At 40.4% G+C, this 20,247-nt stretch overlaps 1 protein-coding gene across 1 annotated transcript in view; it reads right to left on the reverse strand.

Moving 5' to 3' along the window:
- The window catches only part of Sh3gl2 (SH3 domain containing GRB2 like 2, endophilin A1), a 184,923-nt gene that overhangs the window by 38,180 nt on the left and 126,496 nt on the right, over positions 1-20,247 (reverse strand). The window contains exons 2-3 of the mRNA XM_040757204.1: positions 13,447-13,515; positions 2,696-2,768 (exon numbers count right to left, since the gene is read on the reverse strand). Coding sequence (XP_040613138.1) covers positions 2,696-2,768; positions 13,447-13,515 — 142 coding nt within the window. The remainder of the gene's footprint in view (positions 1-2,695; positions 2,769-13,446; positions 13,516-20,247) is intronic.

Below are 20,247 nucleotides of genomic sequence, written 5' to 3' on the forward strand. Positions count from 1 at the left end.
GTATAAGAAAGCCGTAAGGCAACTTCCTACTGTGTAAGCTAATTAAAAATTTAATTCAAAAACAGAAAACAAGGAAGTGTGAAAGCACTGCCCTGTCCTGGTGGATACAGCTGTTCCCAGGCATCACAGGTGATTAAACAATAATCCTAGTATCAGAGGTCCGATATCTCCCTGAGTTGTTGGTCATGAAGGCTCCCAAAGCATCCCTCAATAATATAGACAATTGTCACTGCTGTTGGTTGCGCACTTGTAAAACCATTTTGTTGAGGATACTGCACTCTCAAACAGAAAGACACTGAGAAATGGAACTGAGCTAGAAGCTTCCTCCCTGCTAGCTAGCCCTTATATTATTAGCAGGTTCTTTTCAGGCTGCTAGAGGAAAACTGTTAACTGTCTTACTCAGCTGTGACCCTGCATGCTACATTAGCAACAGCCAAACCAGATATGTTTCTTGGTGCAACAGTAGCATGTCTCTTATTGGGGCAACCAACCCCTTCCAGACTAAATTTGAGGCTTACTTCATGGGAGAAAATGCATGCCTACTCCCAATTTAGTTTACAAAGCCCATTCTATGAAGGACACAGGCCTTAGGTGGTAACCTAAGTCAATAACATTGTTAAACGGACATGTTCTCCCTCAAAAAATTTTCTGAGTATTTCATTTCTGCCCACCGATTAATGATACCATCAGCTTTGATCAGAAATGTTTCTTTTGTAATAGATATTAGGTATTGCAGACATCTATAACTGGTGATATTGAGTGTTCAGCACAAAATGAGATGTCTACTCATAGCCTGCAACAGGTAGGGAACAGTGTGGTAGAGAAAGGAGAAAGAATATCAGGATCGGAGAAAGAGAGGAGCACTGTGGAATAGTGTTCAAAGTGTGATGTAGCGTTCACTCAACTCACAGGAGGTGTGACTGTCTAAACAAGATTATGCCTGTCCACACTCCATCACGGACGGAGGGAACTCATCAGACCCCACCTCTCCCTGAGGATTCAGAGGCAGCTTATGGCTTCTGAGACAGAAGGAGTCATAGTTCATGGTGTAGGCCACTCACCAATTGCCCATGATGCTACAAATAACCCCCTCCCATGTTTGTAAACAACTCTAATGACACTCACTGGATCACGCACATACAAAGACTTGGTAGTAGGAGAGGGACTGGCTGGAAAGTAGGAAAGCATCGGTGGGAGGAGGGAACAACGAGAGAGACTATGTTCAAAATACCATATATATATTTCTAAGATTGTCAAATAAAATTAGCTATGTTTTAAAGATGAGAATGTTACTAGTACTGTATTGAAGCTATGGTAGACCTCGACAAATACTATGTATTTCCTCTCATTCCTGACACTAGGCCCTTCAGCATTTAGTTACCAATATAATTCATGCATGACTATGAAGGAATCATGGGGCACTTTAAGAGTCTTTGCAAATATAATAGGAACATGTTTTGCTTCTATGAAACCATCACTGTGGTAAAGCATGGTGAGGTGAGCTGTTCTCTTTTCAAGCCTTGACCTAGTACAGTTGTTTGAAAAAATGTGCTCATCTATGAAATCTTTATAACTCCATGAAAAATAAACATTAGGAAGAAATTAGGCAATAGCACAAGACTTAGCTTCTTTCTGGTCATTACACAGCTTACAAATCAGCTTAAAAATGTACCTGGTCTATCTCCAGTTAAACTCGCTTCTGTACCCTATCATATATTCTTCCATATTTCCCCCATCACATCATCTCATCTCTTAATACGGCTTAAGACAAAACAGAGAGAATATCATTTCTATATCACTGACTCACTTTGAAATAGCAGCTGAGCTGCCACTCTAAATAAAGATGGAAAAAAAGCTGTAGTCAGCAGCCAAGAGTCAGGAGACAGCCTGCAGCCTCATCACCATGATGCTTGTCTGTTTCTCTCTTGTTACACTTTGTAACTTAGACCTTGCATCTGAACCCATTGAGACTGAAATCATTGCCTGTATCTCAAGAACTCCCAGAGACCTAGCATTCTAAGTGAAATTCCCAAAGAAACTGGACTCAAGGGCCACCAGATTTCCAAATGGTCATATTTCACCCAAGTAGCACATTCAGTCTTGCTTCAAGTTGTAGCTGTGGTCAGGAATGGAAGCCCATACAATGTCAGAAGGCCTATGATGGAGGCTGGTATGTTCTACTCAACCTAGAACAAACAGAGACAGCAGCAGCCATACCTGGTTCTCTTTTCTAGACATACTCCATGATCTCTACTACAGTTCTGTCTCAGATCTAGTGCAAGAGGTTATCAGGAACTAATGCTGGCCTATGATGTGCCTGGAGAAGAAGGGACAGCCTCCAGGCTGTATGAGCATAAAGCATTTGCTTGTCACAAAAAATCTGGGTTCCTCTTTTTCTTATCTTTTGGAAGTCATAAGAACCCGTCTCAAAATCATCATGTTCATTCATACCACTTCTTGAAAAATTAAACATCAGATGAAAAGATCTTGTAGCTACCCTGACATGATGTGTCATCAAAGCTGCACACACTGACTGGTAAAGACATTACAGTTGGATAAAATACCACATGCTTTGCAGGCATTTCAATGTGAGCTTTAAAATGACCCCTCCCTCACAGGAAGGAGAAACCTACCAATCTGTCAGTCAGTGAGAGGCTAACCTGAGGGAACTCCAACTGTACAAGACAAAACTTACCAGGATTGGGTTGAAGATATTCAATTGTTTTAGTCATTATTTCCATCACAGCCCTGCTGGTGACATCCACTTTCTGAAATGATAAAAAAAAATGTGATAGATGGCACAATCATTTGCTTTAGAGACTGAAGTTTCTTTCTGAAACCTATATGGGACACCAGTATGGCAATCAAGCAGTGACAAGCTCTGTAGGAACAGGTGAGACACTGTGAGGAGCAGCTACAGGGAAAGATGACTTCGTGTTGAGCACTGTCTGTTGAAAAGTCTATCCACCCAAGAAGGAAACTGGTAATTTCCCCAAATTTGCTTCAATGTAAACTTCATTGCCTTTCAGCAAAATTAATAGAGTTTGTCAGTAACATTTTGTCTTCACCCTGTTACTAGATGCCATGAATGGGCCAGGCTTGGCAACAGGTTTCTTTTCCAATAGGAGTAATGCTGGGCTACCCAGGTGACTCAACAGATAGAGCTTAGCAGCCAGCCTGGAGACCTGAGATTAAGTCCTGGAGTCTACATAAATGTAGACGGGGAGAAGTAACTCCTCACAAAGCTGGCTTCTGACCTCCATACTCATACGACGGCATACATGCTTCCACGTGTGTGCCATGCGCACGGTGGGGGATAAGAAGTAAGATAACAACAACAAGAATACTTTAAAAAGAGTGTATCTTCAATTCTGCGTCTACTGTCTATGTACATTCTGACATCTTCAGAATAGAAAAGCCCTCAGTAAATGCATCTAGTTGGTCCTGAACCTTTAAATAATTATAAATGCCAATTTCTGACACTAAAAATCCTGTCTCAGAACAGTGCAGATGGTCAGCATGTCCCCTAGCAGTCCATCCCACCCTCTCCACAAAGCCAGGGTAGAGCTGCTTTCTTTTCTCCATGAAAATCTTTTCTTGTTAGGCTGTAAAGGGTATTAATTCATACCACAGCTGACTAACGGGTATAAACCAGTTCCCCCTGCCATTGATAACATTTTGATTTATCACAAATGTTACTAACCAATATCCACAAATAACTGTGTTTGGTGAAATCTGCTTTGTATACAGTAAACCTCCTTCTCTTCTATATTATATCTTTTAAAATAACTTATCTTATTTGTCTTTTCAATATTTAATAACTTCTTATCCCACCGAAGTCATAATACAGCAGGAAGTTGTGATTACATGGATAAGCAAAAACACATTATTTTTCTTGTAACACTGTAATGACAGTGGTGTAAAACAACTTTTACAAGTATTCTCTTTAGGATGCACTAGCCTGCTGATGAACTCTATACAAACCACTGTCCTTTTGACTGACTCACAATTTTACGATACTTGAGGCTTGGATGAAAAGTGCTAAAGGAATGGCAACTCCCTGGAGCAGAGCCCTTTGAAAGGAGGTCATGGCAGATTCATAAAAGTGCCAGGAAACCTTATGCACTCAAGTCATAGAATGCTTGATGCCAGTAGAAAGAGCTCAAGGCTGTATACAGAATAAACATGCTGAAAGTGTAGAGAACATGAGAGGACAAACAAAGATCTATTGTTGACTATAAGACAGACTGGGATTGAGGAATGAGATGCCAAATGTATCCAGTGTCCTCTGGAGCCATGGCAGGAAGCAATGGAGTCCAAAGGTCAAGGTTTCTAAGAAAGAAAGCATCGGAAGCCTTGATATTTGAACCACCTGATGTCCATTTGATATTGTGGTGCCATCTTCTGCTAGGTGGATGACATGCTTATAACTTTTCCCATCTTTCTCTATAATAAAAGAATTTTAAAGCATCATTAAATGAAGAAGAAAACAGATATAGGGAGATTTAGAAGCTTGCTACATACTGCTCTGCTTTTCCTGAAAATGAAAGGTCCTGTAACACAAATAACAAAAAACCCAGAGACAGATACTGGTGTGGGTGCCACCACTTCCCTGCTTCTTTGGCTATGGCTAGATCTGCATTCTTATCCCAAGGAAAGCCTTATTAAATAATAAATACTATATCACCACAAGTTCCCCACAAGAAGAAATGAGGTTATGCTTCTCTCCAATCCCAGAAGGTACCACACCAGGTCTGGAAGGCACTTTGTACTATTCCTAATTGGGGTTAGGAACCTGAGAGGAGTAATCAAACAGGGTCAGGAACAAAGAACTGTCACCCTAACCTCTGGTTGGTTATGAAAGTTTATGGTGATATCCTGCTTGTACACATAAAGGCTGTTGAAGATCATAAAATGGAGCTTGCCACTAGTTAACTATATAGGTCTGGAGGTCTGTACAGACAGACAGGAAGTGAGATGTCTGGGCAGAAATAGGAAGTGAGATGGCTGGGCACAGAGAGGAAGTGGGATGACTGCGAAGAGAGAGGATATAAGAAACAGGAACACGTTCTCTTGTCTATTGAGACAGGGTAAGGTGTGGCTGTGGCTTGCTCCTTCTCTCTGATCTCTCATCATTTTCCTTTATATCTGACTCTGGTTCACATTATTTAGAGCAATTAAGAACTCCATTTTGCAAAAGTCCTCAATACTTATGGGACTTTCAACTGCAGTAAATATCTGGACCTGACCCCACAGAAGTGACACTGCCATACTGACTTGCTGGGCCATTTATCCCCAACTCTTCTGCCTTCTCAACAGAGGCTGCAGCAACAATGACTGAGGTACATTGTCCATAAGTAGGTTAGCAAGAAAGATATGGGTAGAAGTTCACAGGGATCAAGTCAGTTGTCCCAGATCTCCAGGGACCTTAGTGACAAACTGTTAATAATATTATGTTTGGTCCCCAGAGTAGAATTCAATATTAAAATGGAATGGAGACAAAAATATCTCAGAGTTCCCAATGGTCTTACCAAAGTCTTTGAAGAAGTTAACACATTTTTTTAACTCTACTTACTAATGCAGACACCTCCAGTACTTGTTATCAATATAAGACAAGTTCCATCAGAACTAATTGATAGCTGTATACTAAAATCTTCACTTGAAATTCACTTTCTTTAGTTTTATAAACTTTATTATAAAAATTGGCATAAAACATCACACACCAAAATTAACCAAACCCAATGTCTATACAACTCAACAAACTGCTATACAGTTAGAACAGGCATTTGGAACAGAAGCTGTGTAGGTTCACATTAAACTTTACACTTTCAGCACAGAATATATTTTAGGCACTTATCACTTTAGAAAAGATCTTCATCCAATGTGGTTATTTCTGTGGTTCCTTTTAAGGACAGAGGCATGACATGGAATAGCCATTAGCAAATTCTTCCATTGGCTCTTTACTTTTATTGGGTTCTGCTGGGCTATTGCCTGATAGAGATAATGGACAGGAGAACAAGAAATCAGTAGCCCAATCCCTGACCTTTAAAATGTACAACTCAAAGACTCAGAGAGGGGAAATGAACTTCCCAAGCTCACATAACTAGTGACAGGATTATGAAAGGAAAGTCCTCCCAAGGCCATAGATGGAAGTCAATGGTCTAATGACTATTCGCTATCCTAAAGACATCTTCCAGGACTAATCTCTGCCTTCCATTTCTTAACCTTAGGACTCTGGCTAAACAGACTGTATCAGACAATGACAAACCAAGAGCACCAGTGGTGACAATCCTTAATACATCTTGGTAGGTTCCTGCTAGGGAAGCCATTCATATACTTAAATGAGCAATATCCAGTCATATATTCTCTTAATGCTAAATCTGGTAACGTGAGCATAAAGATTTATCATTTATTAAAACAAACAAGAGCTTAATTACATGTAAGAACAGCACACTTTACTTTGAGCTTCTGATGTATACCTGCTTGTTTTTACATTGTCCAAATCTCCTAATCTGAAAATGACGTTTGATATATTCTTTTTTTTTTTCTTTTTGTTCTTTTTTTTTTTTTTTGGTTTTACCAGACAGGGTTTCTTTGTATTGTTTTGGAGGCTGTCGGTCCAGCCCGACCTCGAACTCACAGAGATCCACCTGCCTCTGCCTCCTGAGTGATGGGATTAAAGGCGTGCGCCACCACAGCCCAGCTGACTTTTGATATATTCTTAAATACAACATCTTCTAATTTGGAGAGTTCCCAAGCCTCAGTTTTTAGTTAACCTTACTTTGACTGGGGAAGTACAGAATATCGTTCTGGATATGAAGCATCTCCCCAGAATGTTCATGTACTGAAGACTTGGGGAGCCACTTAGTGCAAGGTGGCTGAGTCATGAAGGCTCTGCTATGACTGATGGGGTTAACTCACTAATGGGCTCACAACTATTGCAAACTGGTGAAAACTATGGAAGTTGGGGCCGGCTTTGAAAAGTGGAATTGCTAATGGTATGCTTTTGACGGTTGTACTCATCCCAGCCCCTCCTCTTCTCATCTCTGCATCCCAAGCATCCCGCATTGCACAGCCACCTTAAACCATGTGCTGCTGTTGCCATGACGCTTTGCAGCACATTAAGCCAAAAGCAATGAACCAATCAGCTAACCTTGGAATGAAACTTCAGAAAAACTGCGAATCAAAGGAATTAACTTGTTGCTCTCAAGTATTTGTTACAGCAATGGATTTTGTTTGTTTGTTTGTTTGTTTCAGTTTCTACCACGGAATGGGGGGGCCACTGGGGAAGATTGTTGAAAGAAAATGGACTGTGAATGTATACAACATAGGCTGGTATTTAAGGACTGTAAGCCCATGTGTAAAGTACGGCCTTCTTTATAAGGCAGACTCATAGGCACACATTCTTCACAGATTCTGGTCTGCTTGCTTCCATCTTCTTAATGCCAAGGTTTTAGTAACTCTCAGTACTTTAGACTCTTTTTCCATTGACCAGTCTTGAAATGTATAACTGTGAGTCCAGAGAACAAACAAACAAGCACATGGCTCTCTTGGGATGGGCCAATAGCTCAGTGGTAAAGTGTTTGGCACGTAAGTCCAAAGGCCTGAGATGGAACTACACAACACACCAGATGCACTAGCACAACCTCTTGATCCAATGTGTCCTACTGGGAGATGGAAGTTAAGACAGGAGCCTTAGGTTCACAGACCAGCTAGCCTGACACACAGCTGTAAATAGGAGACACTGTCTCAAACAACATAGAAGCTGAGGCCATACACTCGAGCTCATTCCTTGAGCTCCACATGTATGCTATGGCTTTGGAATGCTTGTTTCTGTGCTACACGCACGCGCACGCGCGCGCGCACACACACACACACACACACACACACACACACACACACACACAGGGAACAGCATTTTGAAGTTAAAGAAGGGGTTTCAGAATGGTGTCCAGTGGTCAAATCTAGGCTAATAAGCCACCAGGCAGGGTGAGCTTCAAAGACTTCTTTCTGTGTAGCCTGAGAGTTAACAGCCTGTCTCCAAACTGCCTTGCTTGAAAAGCAGTTATCATGTACTCAGAAAGTTAGACTGATAATTTGAAAAATGAGGAAGGAATTAGGCTCTGATTACTGATGAAATCTATTTTAATTTTCCTAATCTTAAGTATCCCTTTATTGTGTATAGGTTTGGATATAAGCCCTAAGCATACCTGCACACCTTAAAGGATTAAAAAGAACTTAATATTTCTAATTTATTGTACATCATAATCATAACAAATTCTAATTTCAGTGTCCTCTAAATTTTGTTTTGTTTCTTTTAATATAGCTGTGTACTCATTGACATAGGCAATGCCAATGGATCCTTTACATACCCTTTACATACGTAAACAGCCCTAGAGAGGAATTACAACACAGAGGGCAAAGACCATGCAGCCTGAAAGTTTCAAAGATTTACTAAAACAATGTGCTGATCCCTGAACTAAGGTGTGAGCTCTGAGCATGTTATGATTCATCTGTGCATGAGGTGGCTGTTTCCAGTATTGGGATATCAGGAACCAGAACACTAAAAGGCAGTGAGCTGGCATAATGGGATTATCATTTCATACACAGATGCATTAATGTAACAATGTTCTCCTCTGTAGAAAATAAACCAGCATTCTGTGAACTCAAAAAAACCCTTAAAACTATGGAATCATTCACAGAGCAATGGAAGGATGAAAGACATTATTTCTTATTGTCAAATGGCAGAAGCAGAACACCTTGTATGTGGCTCAGGGAGTCTGTGAGTTTGGCAATCAATAATAATGACATGGATTAAAAGCCCACTTAGATAAGGTGGTTTGGTCAAAGAATTTAAAACGACATATAGAACACCAACATATTTTCTTATTTTGGTTTTATGAGACAGGGTTTCTCTGTATTGTTTTGGAGGCTGTCGGTCCAGCCTAGCCTCAAATTCACAGAGATCCGCCTGCCTCTGCCTCCCTAGTGCTTGGGATTAAAGGCGTGTGCCACCACCGCCTGGCACACCAACATATTTTCAAGTTTTTAATTTTACTATTGCTGTAGTTGGGTATATACACCCACTCACTTGAAGCACTGAAAGAGAACAGCTAAATAGATAAGTCCCAGGAACAAGATGAAAGCAGCATCCTGGGAAAGCCTGTCTAGCAGAAAGACAGCTGATCCAAGAGTGGCATTTGTAATAGCTCCCTACTGACTCTGGGAGCAAGTGAATACTGTCTTAGGCCAGTGACCCATGTCTCCTTCACTTCTGTTCCGTGAAGGAAACCACTGGTAGTATGGTGGACCCCACATCTACTCAAAGAAGACATTCTGTGAATACTGGCCACAATGTTGTTCCTCTCTTCTCTCCCATTTGAAACATATCACTTTTAAAAGTGCATAATTAGTAGAAAATTACTTGCTACAAAACTCAAGCAATGACTAGCATGCCTCCCATGACAGCTGGGAACTGTAGGCTTAGCCTGTGTTTCACTGTGAGCAGGTAGGGAATTTGGTGATTTCTGTGGCTTCTTCAAAGCAAACTTTGGTGAACAGAAATGCTCCCTGAAAGTGAGGCAGGTGGTTTCTGTTCATGAATCCTGTTCTCTCACTAGGGATTGGATGAGACTAAGCCTCTCTCCCTGCAGTAACTAAGGTCTGAGGGCAATGACCACGGACACGCTCTACCAGCTCCCTTCACATTGCATACTTCCATCGGCATTCACCCTCTCACATTCAACTGGAATGGCAGCTTTTCATTTCTCTCTCAAGATCTGCCTTTCTTAAAACTTGAGCCTCTCCTTTAGGAGTTCTAGTTTTATTTAAAGGGTTTATTTCCATGTTTCTAGCCCAGAGCCTTTTGTAGTTTAAACAAAGAATTTCCCAAGATGGTTTCCAAGTTGCAGAAAGACTCTATACCCCTTGACTGGGAGTCTTTCATGATACTCATATGCAGTACAGAGAAGATTTGAAGATTCAGTTCAGCCATCTCTCTTCTAGAAGTTTCCACTGTTCCAAGACACCTGTGTTTGGCCTCTCTCTGGTGTCTTTAATAGAAATCCTTCCAGGGCACTAAGCACTATATTTACTTAGTATCTATTTATATTCCCTTTTTTACTACCCAAATTGAAAGCTCCTTCAGTGACTGGGCCTCATGTACCTCCATGTTTCTAGTTCTCAGCACAATGTCTGGGACATGAAGGCATTTACATATTTTCCAAGTTAAATAATGAATACAACAGCCCCCCACCCCCACACACAGACACATACACATTCAGTGTTACTGTAGCAACTGATAGAAATTTGAGAAGGAACCTTCTATTTTTTTAAATTTATCTATTTATTACGAATACAACACCCTGCCTCCATGTACACATCAGAAGAGGGCACCAGATCTCATTACAGATGGTTGTGAGCCACCATGTGGTTGCTGGGAATCGAACTCATGACCTCTGAAAGAGCAGTCAGTGCTCTTAACCTATAAGCCGTCTCTCCAGCCCCCAGAGTATTCTATTAACAACCATCAAGAACAAAAATCTGCAGCTTTATAAAGGAGAAATTTTCAAATGTCTGGATCACAGAAAGGAATTTGGCCTATATTTAATGAAAGCGATAAGCAATGAAAACATTTACAGTTAAAATGAAAGCAACTCCGTGCAAGGTACTTAAGAGAAAGAGAACAATGATTAAGGGCAAGGCTCCTGTGGAGACAACACAGCCAGAGACCTCAGGCACCAGGCTGCAGTGGCCCTGCATCTTAGCAGCAGAGCTGATTAGGTTGAGATTAGAGAGAACTTCTAGGAACAGCCACCTGTCTCCCTGGAGTACTGCTCGCTTCAGACCTCTAATTTATTTCATATTGTTGACTAATTGCGCCTCTGAGAGTACAACTAAATAAAGCTTTCTCCACCTCAAACATTTGCTGAGCAGAAACCCAACTGTGAAAGGTCAGACGGTGATGATGCTTTTGTAGGCTTGGAGACACTGAGTTAAAAGATTTTTGTGAGTACCTAACTTATTAAGATTCGAAGTCCACAGCAAGTGTTCTTCAATAATCTACCTCCCAATACATTCGGTACAAGTAGAGTATGAACTTTAGGAAAATTACAGATAAGACACAGGATGTGTGCAATAAAATCAAATTAAACTATCTCTACATGGTACTGAAATCCAAATATCTGAGTTTACTTAGAGAAAAACCCAACTGCAGGAACAGAGGTAGGTTCTTCAATCAGAAGTTTGCTTTATTATTACAGGAGTATCTAGATTTGAAACAAACACCCCAGAGACTTTTGATGAAATAGGGAACATAAATCTTACACTTCATCTTCAGACTCTGAGGGAAGTCTGTGGATATTTGCCTAAAGTAAAATGCCTGGCAAGATCCTCTCATTTTAATTAGTTTGTAAGACTGGCATGGATTTCAGAGCAAAATAAATCTCCAAAGGTCTAATTAGCTGCTCAGTGATTAAACTCCATCTTCCACATTCCCTTTGCTTTTTAATTTTATTTAAAACACAAAGAGCTGGCTTGTCTTAGCTTTGTAGTCAGACACCTAGTCTATCAGCTTTAGTCAGGGCAGATGTGCAGTGCAGGAGTAACTCTTGACACCTGCACACTTCCAATTCCTAACTATTTGCCTAAGCTTCCATAATGGCATGGTATTTAGCTATGCAGCGTGCTGTAAGTGCTCTCAAGAGGAGTGAAAGGCGAGATAGCTGAGCAAGTGCTCAGAGGCTGGTGCACGTCAACAATCTGTGGGTTCCTCGGGAAGAAGCGAAGCTGCCATCCCGAGGATGTGTGTCTATCTAGAGGCATGGAGTCGACACAGGATGGCTAAGCTACTATTTCTACCAGTCAAGTGTTTATCAGCCTTGGGTGAAGATCAAGAGGAGATGGGAAATAGGGACAGACTTTGACTTTAGTTGGACAAAGTAGCTGCCAGGTACTGGGTATGAGAGCTAAATTCTCAGGCTTTGGGGCAAGACTCAGAACACTGGTATGGGATATCAGCCATGGGCAGCCACTGGCAAAGCCAAGGTAAGGAACAGATGCAGGATGGCTGGCCAGGCTGGAACTGCCCAGTTGTACTTCATACGAGCTGGCATTTTGTCCTCATCTTTTCAGGAGCTCCACTGTTCTCTCCTGCTTGTTTCAGTGTTCCTTCCTTTACTTGAAACACACTTAGTTCTGACCTCCTGTTCAGGCTCCACCAGAAGGTCACCAAAGTCTCCAGCCAGAGCTTAGTTGGCTATATCACAGTGTCATTACATATCTCTTCCGTCCTCACTTCTAGACTGTGAATGCCACATATTCGGGAATATCTACGTTGTGTGCACAGACGCTAGAAGTAAGCAATTTTTAGTTTATCTATGAACCCATTAGGAGGAAAACTGAAAAGATGGGAAGCATCAAGGAACATTATGTTTTCCTCATCAGAAATGTAGCAAAGCAGCCCACTGGAAATGAGATAGACTAATAAAAAAATACAAAAAACTAAACAAAACAAAAAATTAGGCCCATAAAAATCTTCTGAGAAAGCCAAACTATAATATAAAGAAAAATATTTGTTACAATAGTGTGCAGAGGCAAAACATTAACAATGCTTAAATGTGCTCTCTGGGTACCACGGGCTCACAACACCCTCTTTCAGCACAGGGACTTGGCCTTCACTTCCCAGGCACAGTATTCGTTGAACATTTCAACACGTACTCATCCCCTTAAGTCTAAACATCTCTTGCTACGGACAACCTCAAAGTGGAAGAGAAAGGACATGGAATATCCCAAGAGAAAAAGAGATTTAATTCACAAACCCCAGCCTCACTTGTTGGGGACCTATGTTTCAGACAGAGTGCTAAATAATTTACTTGTCTTTAGTCAACCAGAAACATTCCTAAGTGGGCATCAGTATTCGCATGTACTGCCATATGAAAATAGAAACTCAGAGAAAAAACTGGACTTTTCCAATCGTGGTGAAAGCAGAGTCTAGGCCAGGTCCACTGGACTCCCAAACTGCTCTCTCCTCACTATTCTGACTTGCCTCTGGTGGGAACCATCCTCATAGGAAAGTGCACTGAAATCGGAGAGAGACTCAAAGTCCCTTACGAGATTTGAGACATCATTCTCCATTTTATTACCTTTTCTTTCACCAAAATGTAAGCACAGCTCTACATACATCACCATGACTAGGGCAAGTGATGACAAAATCTCTCAGGGAAAGCACACCGCGCCATTCATCTTCAGTGTTTCTGTTCTCTGGATGGACACAGGGAAGACAGGCTGCGTTCCAGTTTGTACTTCTAAGCATGCAGTGAAAGGAGCGTGTTTTTGCTTGTTTGTTTTTAAACAGAACACTTGGAGACTAGTTCTAGGCAGCTTCAGACTCCCCTCTTCCAGTGGACAAACCCCATGCCAAGGGAAGGCTAAGAAGTGAAGACTCACCCGTTCCATTTCCTTGAAGTCATCATCTAGCTTGGTGCCTTCAGCTCCTCCAACCTTCTCACTCACTTTCTGCAGAAGGTAACAACAAAAAGGAAACATTAGAAATTGTTTCTTTCCTTTACAAAACCCTGTTAAAAGTTTCGAGCACTTTCAGAAGCAGCACCTACGTAACCTTGGAACCACTCTCCGACTGTGGTAGGCCGCTCCGTTCTCGTGGCAGCATAGTGTTAGCTTATAGTGGCTAAGCAACAGCCTACAGGTTATGCATCTGGTGGGTACTGGAGCTGGACTTCAAAGCTGCATCTTCTGATTTCAACCCCGTGCTCTTTCTATTACACAAATTACTTTACAACTACCTAATTGCTAACATTTTCCTTTGTAACTCTTAAGGAACACCAGCATCACACGATAATCATTTTCCTCTGATAAAGGATCTAAACTGCTCCTAGGTAGAAAATTGCTACTTGTTCAACCTGCTCCTCAATGGGCTATTGAACAGATAATCACAGCCATCCATTTAACTATTAAGAAATGAGCCCTATGATTCCAGATAAAAGGACTTGCTTTCTACTCTCCCTGTTTATATCGACGCAAGCAGGTGCTGAGCTATATCAAACTATGTTCAGGCATTTCCTTGCTACTCAATCATATCCCATTACTAGACATCTCATATTTATCAGTTATCATAGTTCACATATAATATTCATGTTAATAAAAGTGGATATACTAGTCTTTTCTGAAATAATGATTCAAATTAAGGACAATAAAAATACGACAAGATCACAGAAAAAGATTTCATCAAAGACAGGATTATTGAATTTTTCCAAATACCCTAACTGTAAAGGCAGATACATGTTTTTGCCCAAAACATGACTGAATTACACAAAGTTCACACAAACAGATAGTGAAGTTCTAACATCCTTCAAGAGTTGCTTGGCTGAGAGTGTGCACTGTGGTCTGCCTGCAGCAAACTTCATAGTGATTCAGATTTTCTCAGTGAGCTTGGCTCATGGTTCTTGTAGGGGTTTCTGGAGACCTAGCTCCAACTCCTGGATCTAAAAGTACTGGCAAGCTCTTGGTGGTCCCTGAGATGACTTTCTTACCCTTTCTTTCTTTCTGCCTTTTTCTGTCTTCTGCCAAGAGGAAAATATTCAGAAGAGACTACCATTACTGCCCTAAGATGCCACTGTTTATTGCACCAGCATGGGATAGAATATTCACAGATGAGGTACATGGAGGTGTCATGAAAATTATGTGTATAAGAACCTAAATTTGAACCAGAGATTTATACAACAAACTCTACTCCCTAGGAAGGTGTATACCTGCTTCTCAGCAGTTTGTTTAATTTTCATTCTACACTTTGAGAAGCCAAAATTTTCTTTAATGTAATCATAGATAAAGGTTCAATGTTTCAAATGGAAAGATTAATGAAAATAATAGCAATAAATTTATATCTATGTCACTTTGCTTAGTTACAGTAATTTAGCTACTATTTCAGTCCTTCTTCTGCTTATGCTCAAAATATATAGTTGACCATTGTTTTGGGGCAAGCAAACTCTAATCTACTGTGACTATAAATTGACATCTCTGTTCAATACAACTGTTTCTAATGTTGGAAAAACTCACCATGTCCAAATTCTCTTATCAGGTGATCATTATAGTGAGACCCCTCATGTGACCTGTAATTGTGGTCACAGTTCTTCAATTACTTCCAAATAGATACCAAAAGCATGTGTTGTGTGAGGGTTATTTGTCCTGCATGTCCCCTGCTATTCTACCCCCAAATAAACACACATACACTATTATTAACCCATTTCTATTAACCTATGTATTTCCGCATGGTCTTGGGTTTACTGAAGAATGCCTGGACCTGTTTCTCCTTTTGGCAGCTACATGGCATCTGTCTCTGGTGGGCTCTTCTGCCTACTTTACCCAGAATTTTCCTCTTCTTATTGGCCAAACAGTGTTTTATTCATCAATCAATAAGAGAAACATATATACAGAAGGACATCCCCCATCGAGCATGTAGCTAAGAAATGCCTCTATGTGTATTAAAATGAGATAATTCTGATACTGAGGAGATAATCCAGTTTTTATCAACTCTTAAAAACTACATGACTTTCATGCAAATCACAAAAATTCATAACACATTTTCAATAATATGGTGCAACTAAGAACTGGTTTTATTTCCCTTTTTTCTATACCCCTCGATCAATAAGCACCACAGTAGCTGACTCTAGATATCAATGGGACACTAGGGTCATGCTAGTGATTTGTAACTCGTACTAATTACTCTACTGGCTTCAGCTATTTTGTTTACAGAGCATGACCAAAAATGGGTGGAGAAGAAAAGAGAACACAACTAGACTAGGGCAAGAACAATTATTTCTTTTTTTTCTGCCAAAGGTGACATTTAAACTTCTTTGAAATGGTAAACCACACAGAATGAATGAAGCCGGCATGTATGTTCATACTGATGATATATTAATTGACTGGTTGATATGCAACTTTCAAGTTATATTCCTGAAAGAGAACCAGTACTCAAAAATAACTTCCACCTATTACCTTTGATATTTTCCACATATATATACACATATATATACATATATATATTGGCACAGAGATAAATATTGGGCTACTTAAAATAAGTTGACTTATTCTGTAGGAGTATAGCAAATATCTCTTTTTGTTTGAATAATTGCCACTAAAACTTAACTTCTCATGAGTAATACTTAAAGTAAGGGAAATGGGTCTCTTGAGCCTGCATATCCAATGATGATGGCTTCTGGCATTATTATCAGGTATCTGTTTATTTTGTGCTATCATTTTCCACAGAAGTGGATCCTAAAACTAAGATATCATAATAGTTAATATATTGAGTATTTCTGATACCATTGAATATTCTAGTCCTTTGCAAATTTGCTCACTTACTTAAACTAAGTAAAAGCTATTGATTTAAACAGAAAAGTACAGAACAGGCACTCTTTCTATTCATAACAGAGACAAACCTAAAACAACACCTAAATACTGAAGGAATCAGCCCCCAGCTTTGACAGCCATGACAGACTGCAGAAAAGACTCAGTAACTTGTGCTGAGCTTCTGACCTTCCCTACTTACTGGGAATAAACCGCCAGATCCCCTTCACGTGGCAAAGAACCAATCAGAGGTTAGATGGCGTGTTCTGGATGTGCTTTATGGTAACAGTGGAGTGCTGGAGTGCAGAGCACAGCAACCACCCTGGGAGGGCCTCCAGGCATAGCAACATTCCTGCAGCTGTAGTTGACCAATCAACGCAGGACAGGCCGCCCAAGCCTGAAGATGCATCTTCCTGAGACTGTTGCTATGCAACTAGCAGACCCCCCCCCCCAGACACTCTGCTTGCTCTACTCCAATATAATCCCTGTCTCACTGCTGTTCCAAGTCCCCTGCCTGGATCAGCCTGCTTCATTCGCTGTGTTGGATGGACTGGGGAATGGAGTTAACTTGTAAAATTAAAAACTCTTTGCTTTTGTATTGAATCATGTTTCTTGGCGATTTGAGGGTTCAGAGTTTGGGTACAACAAATAAAACTCCCCAATGTCATCTAAAAATCTATAACATTAACGGTTCAAGATGGCCGATGGCACCTCTTTAGTATAAAAGGGAGGTTGTACTTCTATTTGTCTCTGTCACTATTCTTATGTACTGTGTTTTAATCTAACCAATAATCTTTCAAATTAAAAAATCTAAACCGATGACTGTACCCGCCTTTATCCTACTCTTGATTATATTCCCTAAGAAGAATTGGGTAAAGATTAGCCAAAGTGAACTGAGAGGGGCAAATAAGACTGATCACTCTAGGCAGTCTTTCAGAAACTACAGCTTTCCAATAACAACAGCAATCAGGTCTAGTTTACATCCAATGCTTAGTTCTGATTCTGCACACTCTCAGGCTGTTGTCTGTCTGCTAAATAAACATGATGCAAAGGAGAATCTGCAACAAGAGACATCTCCAACAAATAACTACTGTCCCTGGTCCAGAGAACGCTGACCTGCTTGGCAACAGTGACTAATCAGCCCTCCAGCCACCTGTCACCTCCGGCTCCATCTTCTCTATGCAGCTCTGATCCTGGGCAGCACTACATTTCATTTACCAAATATGTTAGAGCCAGGTCTCCTCACCATAAAAGGATTACGTTAGTCTATGGACTCTTTCACCTCTTATTTAGGTCCTAACTTCTCTGTTTACCTCTGTTTTTGATCCACTTTATCTCCTGGTGCTGCACGATATTTGATCACACTGTGACCCCTGAGATTGTGTTATTTCCTGGAAAAACCTGTTTCTAGTTGGGGTGTGGCTCAGGCCTAACAAATACCTTGACTCTAAGAGCAGTCTACTAGAGTATTGTAAACAAGATTAAATAAAGTCAATTGTAGGTTAAGAGGCAGAGCAAGCCACCAGTTGGCAGGAAATGGCCATAGAGAGTAAGATGGAGTCAGTAAGGTGGACAGAGAGAGGCACAGGACTTACAAGGGAGGGACATTCAGTTTGAAGAGTTTTGTTTGAGGCAGAGTAAGAGAAAGCTCGCTTTCTAGAATGTTGACAGAGAGGAGGGTAAGCTGGGTGCTTTCTCCACCTCTCTGAGCTAGCAGGTTTTCACACCAGCATCTGGCTCCTGGGTTTTATTGGTAAAATTGAACAATTGCGATTTAGTCAGAAACAACATTCCACTGTCTCTCATACAAAGCCAAGTTTCTTTGCTATACACCAAACATGCCGTTTTTATTTCTTATGCTTTACCTATCCCCTTTTCTGTTCTTCAAATCCTATATATTGTTTAAAATGTACACCGAAGTTCTCCATCATCAGTGATTGCTCAACCTAGCAGAACACTTTCAGACTTCTTCATGACTCTTTTTTTCTCAATATATTTTTATTTAAATTAGAAACATGCATGCTTTACATGTTGATCCCAGCTCCCTCTCCCACCCCTCCTCCCTTGCCCATCTACAAGCTCCCCCAACCCCTCACCCAATCCCCACACCATTCCCCATGGAGGGTAAGGCTCTTCATGGGGGAAGACTTCTTCACGAATCTTAACGAGACTCATCAACCATCAGAGTACTTGGAGCTATTTCACTAGCAAAATTACAAAGGACTTTTGCCCAGTTGAACTCTAATGTGGAAAATGGAGAACTCTTACTGTATGTGTTTGACTTAAAAATGTCTGACAGTAATGAACATAATGATCAGAGGCAAGAGAAAGAGTACCCTGATGAGAATAACTAATGGAAGACCTTGTGAATCAGCATTGGCTCTGAACCTCTATGAATTAGAGATACCAGCTAAATATATTTTGTCTCGGTAAGGAATAGGATTAAAAAAAAACCCAGAAAATTCAAACAACTAATATGTATGGTAGGTATTTTTGATGGACACAGGTTGTATTTATTTTATATTTTTAATTAATATAATTGCAGCGTCTTTCACTTCTCTTTCCTTCTCCAGACACTTGAGGCATACATTTCAGTACTTACAAGGTGATCTCTCACTTGTAAAGAGGAAAATGCATAATACTTCTGTCTTAATTTCTTTCTTCACCTGAGAAGTGGGACCAACATCACTCAGCACTAGATCACTTTACAATTTTAAACCAGATGATGTGTGGAAGAGAATGCTGCAAATTTTCAAAAGTAATTCTTAAAATAATAAGTCTTCTTTAGGCAGGATTTGCTAGAGAAGCTACCCTCCCTCAGACTTGCATCCATGTTTAAGAGTTATTATGACTTAACAAAAAACATGTCTCACACACACAGGGTAGAACTTTCAGCTTTTATTTACATTTTGATAAAATGAAGTTTCAAGCCCTTCACACAGAAGCTGTCTAAGCTATCCCTTAGCATGCTAGTCTGTTTTCTCTTTCTGTAGTCTGTCATCCCAGAGACTGGAAGCACACCAATTAGTCCTTATTAATGTCTTTAGTGACACTCATTTCAACAAGTAGAAACTCTGAATGCAACGGTTGACAGTATGGCAGAAAGGTTCATCTTAGCAGCACTTTCATAACTCCGGGTTTCTGTGTGCAGAGCTAGACTATTCCAGATGGTGCCACTCCCATGGGTGGAAGACAGGGTAGATTCCCTTTATGGAATATGAGTCTCACACCAGCTTTTTTCAGTGGTTAAACTGGAATGCTTAAATGGCACGATGTTTCAGAAAATGGATTTCAAAAAAATATACATTGATCTTTGCCATCCAGACATTTAAAATTTTCATATTTATAAGTAAAGGTATTTTTATGGATCGTCTAGTTTGAACAAATTCTGACTATTTCTGAGACTAAGTAGTAGAACACTGGAACTCTTTCATAGAAGGCAGAATTTTTGTTAGCTAAAAAGATTCAACAGAATAAAGACTGATTTCCTCTGACTATCTACAGCGAAAACCCTTGAAAGAAACTTGGGTGAGGCTAACTAGTTGGTCTTTCTTCAGGGCCTGCCCTATCCTCGTCAAATACTATGCAGAAAATGTAGGCATCAATCTTTATCAGTGGTTCTCAACCTTCCTAATGCTGTGATCCTTTAATACAGCTCCTTTTGGGGTGACACAACCATAAAATTATTTCCATTGCTATTTTGTAACTCTAATCTTGCTACTGTTATGAATAATAATGTAAATATATGTGTTTTCCAATGGTCTTAGGCGAATTCTGTCAAAAGGTCTTTTGACCCAAAGGGGTCTCCACCCGCAGGTTGAGAACTTCTGAGAGCACTTTCTGCTTGGTTCACTGGGGTGAAAAGTAATCACCATCTAATCTCCA

Source organism: Mesocricetus auratus, unplaced genomic scaffold, assembly GCF_017639785.1.
Source record: "Mesocricetus auratus isolate SY011 unplaced genomic scaffold, BCM_Maur_2.0 Super-Scaffold_100014, whole genome shotgun sequence".
In the NCBI taxonomy this organism is placed as follows: Eukaryota; Metazoa; Chordata; class Mammalia; order Rodentia; family Cricetidae; genus Mesocricetus; species Mesocricetus auratus.